The sequence below is a fragment of the Cajanus cajan genome, chromosome 7 (genome assembly GCF_000230855.2).
Source record: "Cajanus cajan strain Asha chromosome 7, NIPB_CcT2T_4, whole genome shotgun sequence".
In the NCBI taxonomy this organism is placed as follows: Eukaryota; Viridiplantae; Streptophyta; class Magnoliopsida; order Fabales; family Fabaceae; genus Cajanus; species Cajanus cajan.
The window spans coordinates 6,038,126-6,059,689 of NC_138523.1; the positions used below are offsets into that span (position 1 = coordinate 6,038,126).

At 29.3% G+C, this 21,564-nt stretch overlaps 2 protein-coding genes across 2 annotated transcripts; one reads left to right on the plus strand and one right to left on the minus strand.

Annotated features, from left to right (window-relative positions):
* Positions 1 to 3,122: 3,122 nt before the first annotated feature.
* LOC109788399 (protein trichome birefringence-like 36) lies at positions 3,123 to 7,600 on the plus strand. Its single transcript, XM_020347117.3, has 5 exons — positions 3,123 to 3,681; positions 4,823 to 4,994; positions 5,067 to 5,248; positions 5,396 to 5,554; positions 7,104 to 7,600. Exons 1-5 carry the CDS (start codon positions 3,227 to 3,229, stop codon positions 7,402 to 7,404), a joined length of 1,269 nt encoding a protein of 422 aa, XP_020202706.1. The 5' UTR covers positions 3,123 to 3,226; the 3' UTR covers positions 7,405 to 7,600.
* A 3,949-nt stretch (positions 7,601 to 11,549) lies between these two features.
* LOC109788401 (uncharacterized) lies at positions 11,550 to 17,058 on the minus strand. Its single transcript, XM_020347120.3, has 4 exons — positions 16,689 to 17,058; positions 16,287 to 16,498; positions 14,580 to 14,844; positions 11,550 to 11,972 (listed from the first exon to the last, which is right to left on the minus strand). Exons 1-4 carry the CDS (start codon positions 16,947 to 16,949, stop codon positions 11,682 to 11,684), a joined length of 1,029 nt encoding a protein of 342 aa, XP_020202709.1. The 5' UTR covers positions 16,950 to 17,058; the 3' UTR covers positions 11,550 to 11,681.
* Between the last annotated feature and the right edge of the window lie 4,506 nt (positions 17,059 to 21,564).

A 21,564-nucleotide genomic window follows, 5' to 3' on the forward strand; every position in this document is an offset into this window, starting at 1 on the left:
ATACATCTTAGTAGCTCCTAAATGAATGCTAAGAGTACTCTTATGTGTTGCAACCCGAAAATTTCCGATCTTGAGACCTATGGTTTAAACATCCTTTTGAAAGTCTCATCAATTAAGGAATGTCCGGACACTAGACTAATCCTTAATCAATGATTTTGAAAATAGGTTCTATGGAGTCGCCACCAATGTTTTACTCCAAAAATTGGAAAAAGAAAAGTTTTTTAAAGTCCAATAATGGCCTGGATAACCAGAATTGGGCTCGGGGGTCGGTTACGTGTAGGGAAGGTATTAAGCACCCCTACAACGCCCTTAATCGATACCCTATGACGAAGTTAACATTATAAACAATAATAATATAAATATTAAATCCCCTTTTATTGATGATTATTTACATGCTTGAAATTTAAATTAAACAATTGACTGTAAAATATCTACATGATTGTTTTTATTATAACAATACTTATCAAAAATAAGAAATAAAAGAGAGAGAGAAGAAGATTAATTGAAATACCTCGTAACAAGCTTTGTTAAATCTTCCGATATGGAAATTCTAGGTGCTTTGTGGCAACCTTTCACACTACACAAATGCCTCACAAATCTCAAGAAATACAATAGGAGGAAGAGAGAAAGAAATTTCGAGCTTTAAGGAGTCTTGGACGAAATTTTTGAAGCCTTGAGAACTGTGCCCGAGCTATCTATTTATAGACATCAAAAGGGTGCCAGAACGGCCCGTTCCAAATCCAGAACGGTACGTTCTAGATCCGAACGTTATGTGTAAAATTCTTACCCTAGAATGGCCCGTTCTGGAGTTGAGGTTAACACAAAAATGTCTTGCTAGAACGGCCCGTTCTAAACTAAGTTTTTAGGCTTTTTTAGCAGTTTGGAACGGCCCGTTCTGGTTTAGGAACGGCCCGTTCCAGCCTAAGATTTTTAGGCCTTTTGCCTGGTTTGGAACGGCCCGTTCTGGTTTTGGAACGGCCCGTTCTGGTTTTGGAACGGCCCGTTCTGGTTTTGGAACGGCCCATTCCAGACTAGGTTTTTAGGCCTTTTTTGTGGCTTGGAACGACCCGTTCCGATTTTGGAACAGCCCGTTCCGGGCCACTAAAATCAATTTATTTGGGCTTTAGGCCTTCTGATGTCCTGTCCTGTTGCTTGCATGCTTTGGGAGCTCCTTCCCTTCATAACAGAGGTTCATTTCCTTGTTTGTATGCCCCCAGACGAAATTGGGTGTCTACATTATGTCCTTCCTCTAAGATCATCTTCCTTAACTAGGGATTACTAGGCACATAGATTCTATCCTTGAACTCCAAAATACCATCAACTTCCACTCGTAAAGGGTTATCTATACCCCTACCAATCCTCTCCACTTGGTCCACTAAGAAAGGATCTAACTCATTGGCTTCTCTAATCACATCCATTAATTCTCTAGTCACTTTTAACATACTCAATTCAATGCTCCTAAGGTAAGCTCACACACCATGCTTAAGTCTCTAAACTCTTTTAATCAAATCCAACTCTTAAATCATCAAAAATGATAGATGAATGACCATCCTACTCAAGGCATCTGCCACCACATTGGCTTTAACCTAGATAACAACTAAGATTAAAATCCTAGTCCTTAACAAATTCCAACTATCTCTTCTGTCTCATATTCAACTCCTTCGGGTCAAACAGATATTTAAGGCTCTTAAAATACCTTAAGGTTAGAACCATACCAATAATGTCTCATAAATCTTAAGTGTAAATATTATAACAGCTAACTCAAGGTCATGGGTAAGGTGATTCCTATCATGAATTTTCAATTCCCTAGAAACATAAGCTACTACGTTTCCTTCTTGCATCAACACTCCACCCAAACCCATTTTAGAAGCATCACTATGTACCACAAAAGACTTACTAAAATCCGGTAATATTAACACTAGCCAATCTTTTCTTAAGAGTTTGGAAACTACTCTCACATTATCCCACACAAAGACAACACTCTTCCTAGTCAATCTAGTCAAAGGTATGCTATCTTAGAAATTTTCTCAATAAACCTCCAATAATAATAAGTTAACCTAAGAAAACTCTTAACCTCACTAACTGACTTTTGGTATCTTCCACTTAAGCACAACTTATATCTTAGATAGATCTACGTTATACCTCTGCTAGAAATTAGAGAATCTAGAAAACTCATCTCATACAATCAAAAATCATACTTAGATAACTTAGCATAAAGTTGTTTTAGATATATCCTCACCTTCAATTCCAATATGACGATACCATAAGGTCAATCTTCCTAAACACACAAACACCTATTAATTGATTCATAAGGTCATCTATCCTCACATCAACATAAAAAATGGAAAAGTAGGAGAGAGATAATGTTCCTATATAAAAAAGAAATAATATTATTTAAAGGTATTCCAAGGATATTTTTGTCTTTTAGTGAGTGTTTTCCATTAAAAAAGAATATAAGTTTTGGACACCTAAAGTTTGTGGAACACCTAAGAAACACCCACTAGGTGATAAAAATAGAAGTATTTAATAATTTAAAGAATGAAAAAATAAAAAGAATAATATTATTTAAAGACATTTCAAGAGTGTGTTTATTTTCTCGTGAGTGTCCATAAATCATTTTCTTTTGAGAATCAATATGATTTTTTGGATACCTAAATCTTAATAGACATTCAAGAAACACACACTAGAATAATAAAAATTAGAATATTTTATAATTTAAATAATATAAAGAATGGAAAAGTAAAACTTATTGCTATAGAATTTAAAATATTTTCCTCTTCAATAGTCAGAAGAAACGTTGGTTCTCAATATCAAACATGTAAGTCTTGATTGGACAAACAAAAGATCAAAACGAAGCACCGTTAAGGTACAAAACTTTAAATGTAAAAGAAAAAAAAATCTCAACAACTGAATGGCTCCTGTTCTGACAGTTAGCTTAGTATAAAGTATAAACATAGTATTTATTCCGGTTCTCCTAGTAAAAGAAAAAAGTTAAAAAAAAAAAAAAAAAAAAACTACTCATCACTGAAATTACTTAAATGTCAGAGACAACAACAAATGCACATGCCTACCTGTCTCAACCAAACACCACTAGTTATTCAATTCCAAGAATCAACTCACTCATTCAAGAAGGAAAAGGTGGTAGCAATAGATGAAAAGAAGAAAAGTAACACTTGTCAATTACTACAGTGTCAGGAATGGCAATAAGTACAATTAACACATTTCCATGGTCCACACCTCCAACACCACCGCAAGTCATGCCTTGATCAAACACTTTACCTCAAAACACCGAGCTCTTCCAGTCTACATAAACCCCTCTCGTTTTGGACCCTTAACTCACACTTTCTCTTCCATGGCAAAACCAAAGATTCACTTCATTTTCTGTTTCTTGTTGTGCAACACCCTTCTGAGCTTTTTCCACTGCACATTGTCACTTCTGGACCCTGAGGGTGAGGTTGGCATTCTAGTTCAAGCTGATGATGTTAGCATGGTCCAAAGCAACAGAGATTCTAGGAAAAGATGTGACTTTTCAGTTGGAAAATGGGTTTATGATGACTCTTACCCTCTCTATGACACTAACTGTCCATATCTCAGCTCTGCAGTTACTTGTCAAAAGAATGGGAGGCCAGATTCTGACTATGAGAAGTGGAAGTGGGAGCCAAGCAGTTGTACCATGCCAAGGTATACATATGCACAGTTGATGATTTTTTGGTTTTTAAAAAATATCAAATTTTGGTTTTAGCCCTCAACTTTATAAATATTGGTTTTAGTCTATATAGTTTTTGAAATATCCAAAGTTTGGTAAATTCTTTAGGGAGTTTGGTTTATAAATTTTTTAAAAGTTTTGTTTTTTTTACATAAAAAAGAGTTCTTTATTTTCATTCTTTGGTAGAGAAGTCCAGAAAGGCTTCTATCTAGTATCTAAACCTCTTAGAAACTAAAGTTTCTATTAGTTTTAAAAGTCCAGAATTAAAACCGAAATTTAGATATATTTTCAACGACTGAAAGCACTGTTAACCCATATTTATATTTTCTAAGCATGTAGAACTGTTAACATTGCTACCCTTTTGTTTTCTTCTATACACTCATGAACTGAATATTTTGTTGAAAGATTTTACACAGACTTCATTTTATTTACGATTTTTTTTTTTATATTTAGTATATATGATTACGCGTTCACACTTACATAATTGTTATACTTTAAGAATTGAAATGTTAATAAAAGTGTGGCATACCCTGCGTCCACTTAATAAGAGAAGTTTACAGCACTGTGTTGGAATTTTCTGTTAATTAATTTCCTTTTTGACTTGTCAGAGGAAGAGATTAATATAATCTTGGTTTGGTGCTCACATATTCATGCAACTCAGTCTCTTTTACTTTTCTTAATGTAATATAGTTGATTTTGTTTTGGGTAAGCCAAAGTATCCTCTTGTTAAAAATTAAGAATTAATCCTTTGAGTCCAAGATACTGAGATCTATTTATTGAGTTGACTTTCAACAACAATTTTTTTTTTTTTTACACACGGACCAATTCATTTCAACTTTAATTTAAATGAGAATGATGGGATGTTACTATGCTAGTGATGGTGTGAGATTGCAAAGGGCACATAAAATCTTGCCAATTCCGACCCTTCATTGATCTTTGATTCTGTTTCCCTTAGATTTTGCATGATATGTGAAACTTTCCCTATTAGATTGTTTGTGTTGAATATAATTGCAATTGGCATGGATATGTGAAGCAAATGAGTTTGTGAAATGAGTTCAATACTTAGTAATGGAGAAACTTCTGCCGGTGAATCTAACATCTTAATGACATGCACAGGTTTGATGCACTAAGGTTTCTTGGAAGAATGAGAAGAAAGAGAATTATGCTGGTGGGTGATTCAATAATGAGAAACCAGTGGGAATCTCTTGTTTGCTTAGTACAAGGAGTTATTCCAACTGGTCGAAAAAGGGTGACTTATAATGGACCTGCAATGGCCTTCCATGCCATGGTAAGACATTTATCAAAACTTGTTTTCTTTTCCTTCTTTGAAAATTATTGACCTCATAATGTTCACCTGAAGGATTTTGAGACCTCAATTGAGTTTTTCTGGGCTCCACTGTTGGTGGAACTGAAGAAAGATCCAGAAAACAAGAGAATTTTACATTTGGATTTGATTGAAGAAAATGCAAGATATTGGAGAGGAGTTGACATCCTTGTATTTGATTCAGCCCATTGGTGGACTCACTCTGATAAAACCAGCTCGTAAGAAAGTTTTCTCATTTTAGAAATTCTACATTTCCTCAAATCATGCTTAAATTCTCAGTAAATGTTTCACAACTTATATGCTCCTTGCCATGAAGTCTTTAACATACATCAATGAGTTCTATGTTGATTAACATTTAACACCAGGTGGGATTACTACATGGAGGGAAATAATCTCATCAGAAACATGAATCCAATGGTTGCTTATCAGAAAGGGCTCAGTACATGGGCAAGGTGGGTGGATCAAAATCTAGACCCTCGGAGAACCCAAGTCATTTTTAGAAGCATGTCACCTAGGCACAACAGGTACCATCTATTTCCATTTGCCTAAAATTTAGCCTTATCCTCTTTCCAACGAAGAAAAAATAAATGAGTTTCACTTCTGAAGAATGACATGTATCGAGGTTAATTAGTCTTCAGAGGAATTTTAGAGGAATGCTAGCCATTCTTGTTTTAAGAGTTCCTTAATTATTGATTAAAATTTATTAAAAATCATAATTTGTAAATTTTGCATCTTATTTAATAAGTCAAAAAGCGGTGTCCGTATTTCTCTGACCTTCTTAAGGCATTTTGCATTTCAAGCAACATCTAGCTTTGATACCATTGATAAATATTGAAGCATTTAGGAAACCCTCCTTTTTAACTTTTAATGGGAGAGAACAAAGTCACTTAAGTACAACACGTGGTATCTCGCATTATTTGATATGCAACATATTCATCTAACACTATAACAAAAATTATTTTTAAGGATAATTGTTTAATGATAATAATTTAATTGTCGCTATTTAATTATATAATAAAAATATTAATGACTAATATATAATAGCTACTAAAAGTGTATTTATATTATAATAAATTTTACTATTAACGATAATTATTTATTAAAAAAAACTAGTCTCACATCGATTAGAGATAAGATAATTAAATAGTATATAAGTGAGTAATAACTATCATCTTATAAGTTGATTTATAGGGTTGAGTTAGACTCTTAATTCACTATAATAAATTAGTATCAAATCACCCACTATTACCAAGTTCAATAGTGCTATAAAACAATTAGAGAGCAACTTTCACCTTATAAATTTCACATCTCTTAAGAGATAAGACAATTAAAAAAATAAATTAAAAAATATATAAATAGAAGACAACCCTCATCTTACAAATCTCACATCGACTAGAGATAAAAAAAAAGTATATAAGTTATGAATTTAGAAAAGAAAATTATAGGAATAAAGGCAAAAGATAAAAGTCACTAAATGGATGGAAAGGAGACAATTGAAAAAATAACTTTTAATAGCCTTTAAAATGGCTAGTAAAAACGCCATTAAAAAAAATAAGTTTTCTCGACAATTTAGTAGGTCTTTACCAGCATTTTATATAAATGCCGGTAATAGTATTAGCGACACTGGATACACCAGCCATTATTTAAATGCTGGTAAAAAAAATAATGACCATTTATATGGTCGCTAAAGAATAAATTAATTGCTACAAAAACCTAATTTTGGTGTAATATAACCACTACATATGTATTTAAAATTTTTAATTTATAAGAAAAAAAATTCATAACAATCGATTACATTAATTAAAAATTATATAATTTAAGACTAGTTAATAATTTCTCGGAACTTGGACAATCCATACACCAGAATACCTAAGTCCCTGTCACATTTTTCCATTGTTGAGATATTTTGGATCCGTATGTGTTCCAGAACCATTTAATAACAATTGATTACATGATACACAAAAGACGTATTTGTTCTAGGACCATCTAATAATTTCTGGGAACTCAGGCACATTTTTGTTTTTTGCATTGTTGACTAAGTTTGGTTCCTTGATATTTATAATTTATACTTAGGGAAAATGGATGGAAATGCTACAATCAGAAGCAGCCTCTACCAGTTTTCAGCCATCTACATGTTCCTGAACCTTTGGTGGTGCTACAAGGAGTGCTAAAGAGAATGAGGTTTCCGGTGTATCTGCAAGATATCACAACAATGACAGCATTGCGCAGAGATGGGCATCCTTCAGTGTATAGGAAGGTAACAAGCCAAGATGAGAGACAGAAACCAGGGAAAGTCCTTCCCTCTGATTGCAGCCATTGGTGCCTCCCTGGGGTGCCTGATATTTGGAATGAGATGCTGAGTGCATTGCTTTGACTATAATGGAATGTGTTATGGAAAAAGTAAGGACTGTACAACATCTCTTCTAGATGATGAAAGGTTGGAGTAATTTGTACAAAGTCCTAGATTCGAGCTCTGTTGTTGTTAATGTAATTCTGATGGATAAAAAAAAATTGCTCTAGATAAGCATCAATATCATATAGAGCCTTTCATGGTTTCTCTTGCAAGATCACTTGTCTCGTGTTCTATTTGTTAGCATTAATTTTTTGTTATTTGGGTTTCTCAATTGTATCTTCTTTTGAACACAATCCTGTGTTTAGGCATGATGGAGACTAACCTTTTGTTTGTTAGAAATAGAAAAGAGAGAAAATGAGAAGTGGGAAGTGAAAGGGAAAAAGTAGCTTTAGCTTAATTAAGAGAGTAGAAAAGAGAGAAAATATAATGTAGATCCTAGTTAAAATAAAATTTCTTCTCAAATTAGAAGAAGAAAAATACAAAAATAAAGGTGTGAAAAATGAGTCCTATTTAAAATTACATTTTAACATTGTTATTTTTTTTATTTACTTTCACAACATTTATTATATATTAAGGGCAAAAATATCTTTAAAAAAAGTATTTCCTTTTTGTCTACTTTCGTATTTAGCCAAATTTATTTTCTTCCTTTTTTTCTTTCTCTTTTACTTCTCGCTCACTTCTTTCATTCCAATTACTCTAAAAATCTATTTATTTTATAATCATTATCTTTTCTCTCTTACTTTTATGTCTTATTTCTTTTTCATACTTCTTTGTATATCAAAAATCTATATCATAGATGTAAGTATCCTTAATTCACCATATTTTGAGGGAGTAACTCATTCTATTAGAACTAACATCTCATTAATCTAATGTTAATAGATGGATATATAGCATTGGATTTTTTAGTATGATTTTCACAAAGCAAGTTTCATCTACCATTTTGAAGCAAAAGTAAAAAAGTTAAAAGATGTGACAATCTCAAAGTATTTTGCTAACAAAAAGAAAATGTAGTAATCTAAATTTGTGGGTGCTCCGAGAAAGGGATGACATCCTTTGCACTTTAACACTAGAGGTAGGGGATACCTATAAAGATACTTTGATGCTCAAGTTAGAGAGGAGTTTAGGTTAAGAATGTGACAAGGATTAGAATGATATCTAATGCCCTTTAAATATATGCTTAATCTTATCATTAAGCCTAGACATTCAATTGCTTGAGTTAGGAAATGATTAATTTGTCTATTGAAGATAATGTGTTCAATTATGATAATTTGATATTTTTTTAGAGATATTCATGCAAAGATATTTCATTAGTTGTTGAGGGTTAATGACTTAAGATTTATCGTTATGGCAATGAACTAGAGACACAATGTAGATGAGTAAAAGCTTAGCTCAGCTTGACCGAATTGAATGCTACAAAATTGAATAATTTTATGAGTAATTAATAAAGATGACCTTCTCGTTGTATAAAATTTAAAAAGAAAACAAATAAAAATAGAAACTTATATTTGATATTTGTTTAATAAAATAATAATTTTAGTTGTATTAGAAAATATCATAACCAAGAAAGAAGGAGAGAAGGGAGAGAAAAAAATGAGATGCAATAGGTGATGTGATGGAAAGAGTTAAAAGAGAAGTATAATTATATAAATCCTTGTATAAATAAAAAAATCAAAAAAAATAAAGAGAGATATAATAAATAAATAAAAATTTAAAAAACCTTGAAACAGGCGCATGGGAGTAAAAAATAGTACTCAAATGAGTGCAACAACCTAAAAGAGGGGCAAGAGAATCATTGAACAAAGGAGCTTTTGGGATTTGTTACAGCTTCATTGAAATGATTCTGTTAGATAAAGGCAAACCAGCAGAAGAAAAAACATGATTGAATGGAATAGTAAAAAGAACAAATGCCAAACATCCACCATCTCCTCCTTTGATTTCGTGATATTTGCACAAAACAATTTATGATTGAACCAAATCTTAAACTATGAACAGAAAGTAAAACAAAAAACTTGGAAAGTTTTTGGTCATTCTAAAATCAAAACACTTATTTTGTTTTTTTTTTTTTTTTTAAAGAAGAGCCGTAAAAAATTAACTTGTTTTTTTTTATATAACTATATTATTAGTATAGAGTACTCATTAACTTTATATATAATTAACTTTTTTGAAAAATTTGACTAATATTTTTAATCAACTCTTCCCTTGCAATCATAATCACGTAGTAATAACTTTGTGTTAGAAGACCATTTGTTTAGAAAAGGTGTGTAGATCAAGTTTGAGCACGTAGACAAATAGATGAAGAATAAACATAGTAAAAGACAACCGTTTTAATTAGTAAATAAACTATTAATGGAAAGTAAAACGTTAAAGACTAATTTTTCTGAAACAAAAATATTCAACATATGTAATGTTAATTACATTATGGATAGGAGAAAGTAAAACGTTTTTACGGTCATCATGTCGAGCAATTATATGCGAACATTTTCTTCATATATATTTGGCGAGGGAAAGCTTTTCTATTATATGTTTATTAGATTTGCACCCGTGATTGGCACGGAAAATAAATTATTATAGTTAATAAATTTTATTTTAATAATTAATATATATATATATATAATTATAAAAATTAATTGAACTCAACGTAGTATAAAGAAAAATATCTGAATATATAAATAAAATAACAATGATAAATGATTGAAAACATAATATGAAATATTAGGAAAACTAAATTGTATTGTGTCTCAACTTTATAAACATCAACATCTACAATATGGGCTAATGCATAAACCTGAAGAAAAAAAAAACTTTATAATTAACTTATAAGAGGTGTAATATTAAAATGCTATAAAGATGTAGCAATTCAAATATAAAGGAAATAAAATTAAATTTTTACCTTATACAGTAATTATGTAATGACTTCTGAACACATCCATCATGGAAAATAAACTTGGTGAAATGCCTGAAAAATTGGTAAAATTAAAACTAAAGTAGACATGTTTTCCTTTTATAATGTGATTATAAAAAAAATGCAAGTTACCTATGTCAGAGTTTGAAAGACTTCTTTATAAACTACATTAATAGATGTTGAACCATTTACCTCATCATCACAAATAAGAATTTTCAGACCACTACGAGATGTGACTTGAGATATTTCGACATATAATTGGCCATGTGAGAAAACAGGTTTTGGAAGATAGATGGCAACATGCTTCAATAATTGTCCTTGGATTTTATTTATTGTCATGACAAAGGAGACATTTATTGGAAATTATTAATGTTGAAATTTGAAAGGAATTCTCTTATCTGATGGGATTAAGGACAATCGAGGAATAAAAATCTTTTGTCTAATATTGCTGCCTGATATCACTTCTTCCTCCAAAATATATTTATCCAACTGAGTTATGATAAGTTTAGTTCCATTACACAACCCAGAAGATTGGTCTATATTTTTCAACAACATTATCGGAACACCAACTTTCAATTTCACCTCATGATTTGGAAGTTCAGAAGCAGTGATAATAATAAGGAATTCAGGGGTATGAACATCATTAGGTGTACCTAATTTCTCTTAAGTAGAACATGTAACACAAAGAGAATCTAGGATTTACTAGATTTTAACCCTTTTGCACTTTCTTATAATACCACATCATTGCTCCACATTCTTGGCACTCATAAGTAGGATCACCAATATCGCAATAAACTGTTTATTATTATAAGAAAATAATAAGCCTTCATGTAATAGATTAATGGTTAAAATATGAAACTTAAAATAAAATACAATATTGAAGACGTACAATCGGTGGATACATCTTCATGTATACCATCAACGAGAACATTTTGCTTTGAAGTTCTCATTAATCTACCATTGTTCCATATTAATTTTCCTATGTATGTAATTAAGGAATTAAGGAATGAGAGTATTCTTTAATTAGACTAATCACTAATGGAAAGATCTATGCCACATTAACAAATTCATATGCTTATAAAAAGGAAGTTGGTGATCATTAAAAAAAAAATAGGAAAGAAAGAAAGAGGTTGCTGCTAGCTTGCTTGTAGGCTAACTAATATCCTTCTATTCTTTTAATTTATTTTCTTTCAAATATTTGTTTAAAAAAAGGCCAAATTTAAAATAAGATGATGGTTGTGTAAATAAAAGTAAAAACATGAAATAAAAGTAAAATATTTTTTCAAAATAAATGATCCTAAATTTCTACTAAGATTGCACACAACTTGGACTCGTGTCTCTGAATTTGATAAAATAACCAATCCAAAATCAACAATATTCAGCTAGCAAAGTATTTTTAGTCCAATAATTGCGTTTTGATGATATTCGCCCTCACTTCCTCCAAGTATGGAAACATGTGTCCAGCACCTGGCACTTCATGGTATTGAATCCACGGAATATTTTGCGCAATATAGCGTTGCAATGTAACAGAGATAAGCTTATCGTCATCACCTTGCCATAGATGAACATGGCCTGTGTTATCTGGGAAAGGGTTATCAATATCAAGAGGATCAAAACCCCAACTTCCAAACCCAACTATGATGTCACGACAAATGGACTCAGCTTCTCCTTGCTGCTGCACCTGTGACTGCAATAAGTTTATGGACTCACATCATTGCTTGGAGCAGTAAAAATTCACATATCTCGTACTAGTGAAAAAAAAGAAAAAAAATACTTTTAAAATTGGTTAAGATAAACTTTTAAAATGAACTGATTGTCTGACTTTAAAGATCAATCTAATGTGTATGAACTTTTAAAATTAGATAAGAATCGGTTTTAAAAGTTTATTTTTATAATTGGTAATAAATAACCACTTTAAAAAGTACTAAAAAAATCGATAATTTATAACTGATTTACTGTGTTATACTAGTTCTTTGGGAGCCTCACCCTTACACATTTAACACCCACTTGCATTGATTATTTGGTTGTCGAATATGATATACACACATAATTTAAAATCAACATCAGGCAGGTATAATTTTTATTTACTTATACTTTCTTTAAATAAAGGAAGCATGTGATGTCTCTTTTGTTCTAGTCGTATTAGCCGAAGTTATATATGTATATATATAAGGGATCTTTTTACTCTAAGAATAAGTCTATATAGACTTACTCTATTCAATAACTCATGTTCTATATCAAATTTCAATGATCTAACCGTTCAATTTAAAGTTCTTAATACATAAATTAAATCTGCAAATTTTTAGAAAATTTGAAAATCATTTGATACTTCGTTTCATTAATTCAAATCAATGTATAAAATGATTTTATAATTATCAGTCAATTTGAATTAATGAAACGAAGTATCAAATGATTTTCAAATTTTATAAAAATTTGCAGATTTGATCTATGTATTAAGAACTTTAAATTGAACGGTTGGATCATTAAAATTTGATGTAAAACATGAGTTATTGGACGGGGTAAGTCTATATAGACTTACTCCTAGAGTAAAAGAATCTCTCCTTATATATATATATATATATGAGGATGGTTCAAACGACACCGGTGTAACTTTTACTAAGTATTACACCGCTCAATAACTTTATATTAAATGTAAATTTTATAAATCCAACCGTAAAATTAAAATTTCATATCATTTTATATGTGTACGTCAAATTTTATTAAAATCCAGAAATTTATATATATATATATATATATATATATATATATATATATATATATAACATCTAAAATCCAGAAATTTCAACTATCCGAGACATATTTTAAGTGGTTAATCAACTTTAAGAATTTAAATTAAACAACAAAAGAATTGAGGGATTTATTTAAATTTTTCTTAATTTTAATTAAGAACTAATGTGACAGTGGAATATGATTTTAGAGACCAAAATAATGTTTTACTTAGCATAAAGTAAAAACTAAAAACTATGTATCAAATAAAAATACAAACATCTACTACAAAAAGAATGAACTATTTAATATTTTCTTTTAAGTAATTAAATCTAATAATAAATACTCTTCTTAATTTTTAACTAATGTGTTCTTAAGATAAATAAAAAAATATTTCAATCACATAATTAAAACTCTAATAAAATCTTAATTTGGTTAGTATATCAATGAGGTATAAGAATAAACCTAAATTAGCTATGCCGACAAAATAGTTCACTCACCTATTCTCACGATTCTCACTCCTAAAATATCTTAATATTGTTAAATATACATTCGTTTCATTCAATGAATAATGTTATCTTGCTACAAAAGAAAACAATGTACCACAAGAAACTGGGCGCAAAATATGAAACTTGTTTGAGTTGAGACGACTTTTTTCAAAGTTCTCGCAATGGATAAAAATTTATAAGTATTTTATTACATGATTTTTATTTTTTTAATCGCGTTATTAATACAAAATATTTAACAGTTGATAATTAATCTTGATCAAAAAATTTGACTAATAATAATTTTGTAGAATCTTCTCTCATAATCAAGTTTTTTCTATACATAAAATTCAAACTTTAAATTTTACTTAAAGAGGTTGAATCTAGTATTATTCACGAATTTTTGACTACAATATTATTTTTTTTATAAAAAAATACCAAAATAATACTTGTACAAAATTATTTACAGAACTAGACTTGTTTACTGTTCATAGCTCAGAATTCGGTTCTCGGGGAATCAAATTTTGAGCAAGATTAAATTTTATTTTTTTTTGTGTTTTCGTTTCTGAGAAAGGAAAAAAACTAGATTCAGAACGGACCGTTCTGCGATCAGAACGGCCCGTTTTGAATCCAGTTTTTTTCCTTGTTTGAAACGGCCTGTTCCAAAATTCAAGTTATGCTTAAAACTTTACTCTGGAACGGATCGTTCTCCTTGGAAAACGGCCAGTTCCAGTTACAAAATTTACACATTCCTGAATCCAAAACAAAAAAATAAAAAAAATAAAAAAAGTACTCAGAATTCGGTTATTGAAGAACCGAATTCTGAGCACAAAAAAACGATGCTTAGAATTCTGTTTTCCGAGAACTGAACTATGAACAGTAAACAACTCTAGCTAGTAAATAATTTTGTACAAGTGTTATTTTGGTATTTTTTTTAAAAAAAATAATATTGTAGTAAAAAATTATATTACTCACAGAAATAATTTTTTGATTTATTATAAACACTCGTAAGTTTCATCGAAAATAATGGAAAGCAGTTATATTGGGCAAAACTGAAGAGGTGCATAGTATGTATAGTATACCTGATGTTCTCTTTTAATTAAGAAGTTGGAAATGATTGATAAATCTTGATCGGAGTAAACAGCATGATTACGTTGCACAACGCTTGATGAAGGAAACCATTTCTGAGTGAACCACCAGTATGTGAGCCATGGAAAGTAGTGTGAAACTCTCACTGCCCATTGGTCTCTTCTGGGTTGCTCGTAGTAGGCCTTTGTTGACATGTTCCCAGGAAGGTTATGCCACCAATAGTTCACCACTGGAGTCATTAGTGTTGCCCCAGCTAGTCTGTGACCATCATAATTCAAAACCATTATCAATTTAGGAAATAATATTATTAACCATTTGGGACCAAACACTCTAATTATAGTAACACTAAACCCAAAAAAAGTTATTGCCATCATAATTGCACATAAAACATAAAACATTCTCAAATAAAAATAAATTATGAAAGTCTTAACATATAATATTTTACATATTTAAATTAAAACATTAAAGTATTAAAATATCAAATTTGCATATTTAATCTAAAGTATATTAAAAAATAAAAAATACAACATTTTTAAAATTAAAAATATACTAAATTCAATATTTATTACTTATAATTATTTAGTAACATTGTTTTATTTTAGAAAAATATTATAATTAATTTAGCTGCGCAACCAAAATTAAAACATTTAAAAATATATTCTATCCCCTATTACTTTAAGATTAGGGTTTTATATTTGATTATTATGAATTTATGAATTTTGAGAATTTTAAAATTTTATATTACCCCTTTTTTAATATCATATCTTGTGATTATAATTATTAAAAATAAGATCCTATACTAGATGTAGGAATATCAGAGTAATTCCGATTACCCTCAAATGTTGTTGACTAGTTGTTATACCTAGGTTTAGCTTGGTTAGATTAATACAGACTGTCCTTAAGATTGACTTTGTTGGTTACATGTTCTCAGCTACTTGACTCAACATAATCCTATCGGATAATATCTAAGAAGTTACATTTACCTACTAACCTTGAGCCTAAAAGGTCCAAGGACTTGGTTAGCATGCTATCTTTTCCATATTTAAGTTTAATTATTGACAACATCGTCTTTACCTTCTCGGTACATATCCAAGACCGTACAAACATAATACTAATAAAATCAATCATATTTTGAAAGTCTTCACAAAAAATTTGCAAAAATAATAATTTTCTTAAACATGTTAGATGGTTGAAAAATTATATTGTGGTCGCAATTATGAAAGTGGAACAATTTAAAATTATGTTTTACAATAAATTTTACAAATAGAAAGCGAAAATTTTTAAATATAATAAATGATGAGATGAAAAATAAATAAATAAAAAATTAATGGCGCATAACTTTTATTTATGAGGTATAACTGTTCAAATTAATAACGTACGACCAAATCATTAACGTGGGCACAAAATGTCAAAAATATGAGTTGTCACTCAAACCTACTAATTTTCTTCAGAAAGTAAAATAAACTTCCGTGCATCCGAGTCAAATGTAGCAGTTTAGAAAAATATAATATATGATATCAGTTTCTAACAAAGAAAGGTTAACAATGATTTTAATAAGCTCTTAAATGGCCATCATATCATCATATTGAAACAACAAGTTGACTTTTTCATACTTTCAAAGATGGGACGAAGAAAACAAAACAAAAAAAAATCTTGAACAAGGGAGAAACAAGAAAAACAACATTCTCTTTCTCACTTACCTATGAGGAATGAACTTGAGACAACCCCAGACAGCTTGTCCTCCCATAGAAAATCCAATGACATAGAACTTAGCTCCCAGTCCCAACGTATCTGCAAGCTCTTCAACATCAAGAGCCAAACTCTTCACCGTTCGATTAGGATCAGGATCACTTTCCCCATACCCTGGTCTATCAAAAGACACAATGTATGCTCCAAGTTCCACAAGAAGTCCCTATTCATATTAATCCACCCCAAAACAAAACAAAAACCAGAATCAACCATAGAGAACACAAAGAGAACTAATTAAACCTAGATCATATTTACACTCATGTCACTAAATAAAAGTTGGTCAGAATACAAGTTTAGAAATACTACTTCTTAAGTTTCTACCAAATGAGAAATTTTCAAAAAGATATATATACTTGGGGAGGATTTGTTACGATCACAGCATCATGTCTACTAGAACCAAACCCATGTAAGAATACAATCTTCTTCTTGGCCACTTCTCTAGGAACACCATGCTCTTTATAGGCTAAGTGTCTTCCATCTCTGAGCTTAATTCTTGGCGCTGTGATGGGTGGACCACCTGGTGAACCACATGTTCTTGGGGGTGGAGGGTTAATGGCTTGGTATGCTAAGGCCAAAAAGCCTATCAAGAAAATTGTTGCAATTTTCAGCAACATTTCTTTGTGCAGAGAGGACTAAGAAGAGAAGATATAATTACTTTTAGTGCACAAGAGAGAACAACCAATACATATGTAATTAAAACTGCTTCGTTTTGGGGGTGGTCAATGTTATTACTTCTGGCACCTAATCTCCGTACGTAAACGATGTGGCCATTTACACATCACATCTTATGATACAGGGGTGAGCAACGGGTGGGTTTGGTCGGGTTCGGGTAAAAAATGTCCAACCCGTTGTAAACCGGCTTTGAAAAAATGTGACCCATATCCGACCGACTGAACTTTCGATTTGAGGCGGTTCGGGTTGAAACGGATTCGGATTTAAGCGGGTGGGTATAATCGGGTTTGAATTTTTTTGTAAACCAATTTATCTTAACGAAGATGAAGCTTAAAACGATAAAAAATATTTTTAAAATAGTGTATAAAAATAGAATGAAGGTGACAATAGATGGTGTAAATAGATTCGTAGTTGAAACATTTATAAACTAAAGAAGCAAAAATAAAAGATAACAAAATTCATAGTTGTTACATGGGAAAGAAATATAAAGTTAGATTACAAAACCATAACAAATCACAGTCACACAAAATGTACTCAAAATGGAGATAAGAAGATAGAAAAGAAAGACAAAGAAAGAAGCAAAAAGATAACTCTAAAAATGGACTAGTGTGTTGAGAAGTTGAATGAGGAAGGAGAAGATATAAAATAAATATCTAAGTTATGAGAAAAAGGAAAAAAATAAGTTACAAATTGATGACTATATTATACTTGAAATAAAGACTTTTAAATTTGGACCATTGTTGTTTAGTTATACAAAAGTAATAAAAATTTAAACTTATCTCATTTTCGGTTGGGTTCGGTTTTTAGCGGGTTTAAAAATTCAAAACTGAACCCGCCCAATATAACCCGTATAAAATTAAAATTTTAACCCGATTTATCCATAAGACCCGCCCGAACCCACCCAAAAGCAATATTTTTTTTCGGGTTTTTCAGGTTCGGTTCGGGTGTCGGTTTAATGCTCACCCCTGTTATGATATGCTCCCTCCAAAGTCCGAACTATGATAAGTAAAATAATCTAATTTTATAAAATTAGTTAAATATATTTAATTTTTAATTTTATAATTTATTATATGATATATCATATTTTTAATCATGTTTATTGTGAATAGTATTTTTATTTATCGTTATAAGAGTATTTTTAAATTAAAAATATTAAATAAGATTAAATTTACTAAAATTTGTTTCTATTTTCAGTTAAAAATTTCAAGTATTTTTTTATGTATGTATAAGTTTAGAGAAAATATAAATAAGTTTTATAAATAATCATTTATTTCGGTTTGCACTTTTAAAGTCTGTTTTATAAATAAGTTTTTTTTTTAAAATGTACTTTTAGTCTTGTACGTAGTTTTAATATAACTATAACTTAATATTAGTACTTAAATCGATAATTTTAATGTTTGAAATAAAATAATAATAAAAAAAGAAACATTTGAATTTGTTCCCTCTCTTTTAACAACTTAAAAATATAATTAGGAAAATTAATTTTTTTAAGCCAAATAAATACTTTATTGAAATTTGGTTTATTCGAATAAATTTTCAATTTATTTGAATAAACAAACTTTTATAATAACTTATTTGATTGTATTATAGCAAGATGCATGTTATTCAATTATAAGCAAATAAATAAGTTTATTTTATTTGAATTAAACTTAATTTAATTGATTACCTAAAAAAAACCTTCAAAACATTACGTTTAGTTAATTTTAAAAAGGATAAAATGATAATTTTTTAATTATAATTTCTTTCTTCTTCATTAATTCATTTAAAAACAAACAATTCTATAATATTATTTCTCTTTTATTTTTACCTATTTATCTTAAACCAAACAAATTCATTTTTATTATATTTCTTATTTATTTTTACTTACTTATTTCTCTCTCTTGTATTTCTCACTTATTTTTATCCTTACAACTAAACACAATAGTAAGGAACTATCAATATATACGAGACTATGTAGTGAGTAGGAAACTATCAAATATGAGAAAAATGTAGGAAACCCTCTAGTCATGTAAAATAAATATATGTGGCTAAGCTTATTCTTCAAATATTTAACACAAGATTAAAATATTGTTTTAGTTTTTATAATTTCATTTATTTTACTTTTTATTTTCTATAATTTAAAATAACCTTTTAGTTATTACGTTTATCTTTTTAATCTTATTAACTTCCTATAATTTAAGATAGATTTTTTTTTTACCATACTTGCTCTTTTTAATCATTTCCATTAGTTTCTTTATAATTTTTGTCTCTTTTTTGTTGATATGTTAAAATTACCCTAAATTAGATTGCCTAACACTTCATGCATTTTTTTATCTTCACATGTGATATCCATTGTTGAAACACATTTTTTACTCTCATAAAATTAAAATTTTGTACCACATCAACAAAAAGAGACAATGTTACCAAAAAAAAATAATGACGAAAACTAAAAAATATTAATAAAAAAAAAGGTAAGTATAAAGTCTAAAAGAGTTTAATAAAGATAAAATACATAGACTAAAAATATCTATTTTAAATTATAAAAACTAGATAATAAAGTAAGTAAAACTATACGGACCAAAAATACATTTTAACCTAAACACAATAACTCTAATATAAAATAATTAATTAAGTTAAAACAATCTCGTTGTTCCTACATAACAAAAATCTTTGCACCACATGTATTTTCAAATATTTATCCCATTAATAATGTGTGTAGCTTAATAGATTTTTGTCATTTTATAATATAAATAAATTTTAAAAAGGATATAAGATTGTATAAAAAAGAATAAGACATAAAATTTAATTATAACATATACAAATTGAATCCTAATATAATATTTATAAAAAAAAACTTTATATTAGTTTAATAGATACCTTATAAGCAATATTAATTTTTTCTTTTTAATTTTATATTAATTTTAAATTACTTAATATATTATTAAATTTTTAAAACTTATTATTTAATTATAACATATTCAATATTAGTTGAATCCTTAAATTTTAAATAACTACAAACACTAATTTAATAATATAATATAATTTTTCTTATTACATGTGACTTTTCATGTAGATTTTGTATAAAAATTTGTAGGAAATATGGTTCTTACAAATTTCTCTGCAAAATTTTATCTCAAAGTAATATTTTCGTGAATAATATGTTTTTGCGAATTTAAAAAGTTTCTTGCGAATTTAAAATTCTTCCATAATTGCGCATGTGAAATCATCATTAATAATTATTTAATTTTTAAATGCTTACAATGAATTCATTCGAAGCAATAGAAATCTGCTTTCATACTTCCAACATATGATTCATAACCTTTTAAACTCTTAAAATACATATTATAGGTCTAACTCAACCCAACAAAATTAACTAATAAAATAAGTGTTATTCCAACTTAAATACTCTTTAATTTTCTTATTTTTAATCTATGTGAAACTTAAGATTTTTTAAAAATATTAATTTAGTTATCAAATTGAGAGTGGTCTAATAAATGATATCAACGGCTCCTTTCTTTTCAAAATGAGATCAAATTGTTGTATTTATTTTGATTTTTACTTCCACTTTTCCAATTTTAATATTTCTCTTCTTTCCTTCCCCAACCCCAAAATCTTTCTCCCATAGACCTTCTCAAGAAACCTTTTCCTATGCAAATGAGTCCCTTTCTCCTACTTCTTCCACTTCTCATTGGGGGTGCTTCATGGATCACAAAGAGATCATCATCCCCTTGCATACGAAGATCATCTTCTTCCCCTTCACGCGTAGATCAAATCCATTTCTTTGGTGGGGCTTAATGCTCTTTCTTTCTAATGCAAATTTGGTATCATTTGCTTATTTAGGTTTCATGAGTTTTATCTCAAATTTTTATTTTTTTCAATTTCAAGTTTCAGTTTTAATTTTTTTCAGATCTTGTATTGGGTTTCATTTCAAGTTTCAATTTTTTCTCCAAATTTTATATTGTTGTTATTTTACTTGTTTATGATATATTTTGAAATTATTGTATCTATTGAAAGTTAAAGTTTTGATCTTGTTGTTCAAGTTTCGAGTTTTCCTTTTATTTAGGTATGTAATGCTTCTTTTGCTATTCGATGTCTCTCTCATATGATCCATAATGGCTTGCCAAACTTAACCTTTAATGACTTAAGGTCCGCAAATGAAGTAGAATCTGAAAAACCACAACCGGCAATGTTGTCTTATGAGCCCAACATTCATGTCTATCCAAGAAAGCTAGAGAACAACACTAAGCATCAATCCTAGGGAAAATCTTCATTCTCTAACATGTTAAACGAGAAGTCTGCCCAAAAGGTTATGATGTTGAGATAAGGAAAGCTGAGAGAGCATACTTCATGCCTTTTAGTATGCTGTCTAACAAAGATGAGTATATCTCTTCGTTATCAGAACAATATGGGATTCAGGATCTGTAAGTACAAAATTGGCAAGATGATCAATGATTGCTTGAAATTTGTCTCGAAGCACTTCCATCTATTAATAAGTAATAATAACATCTAACAATATATTAATACATGACCAAGAGATAGAATACATTCAATTTACATTAATATGTATATTTTGATATA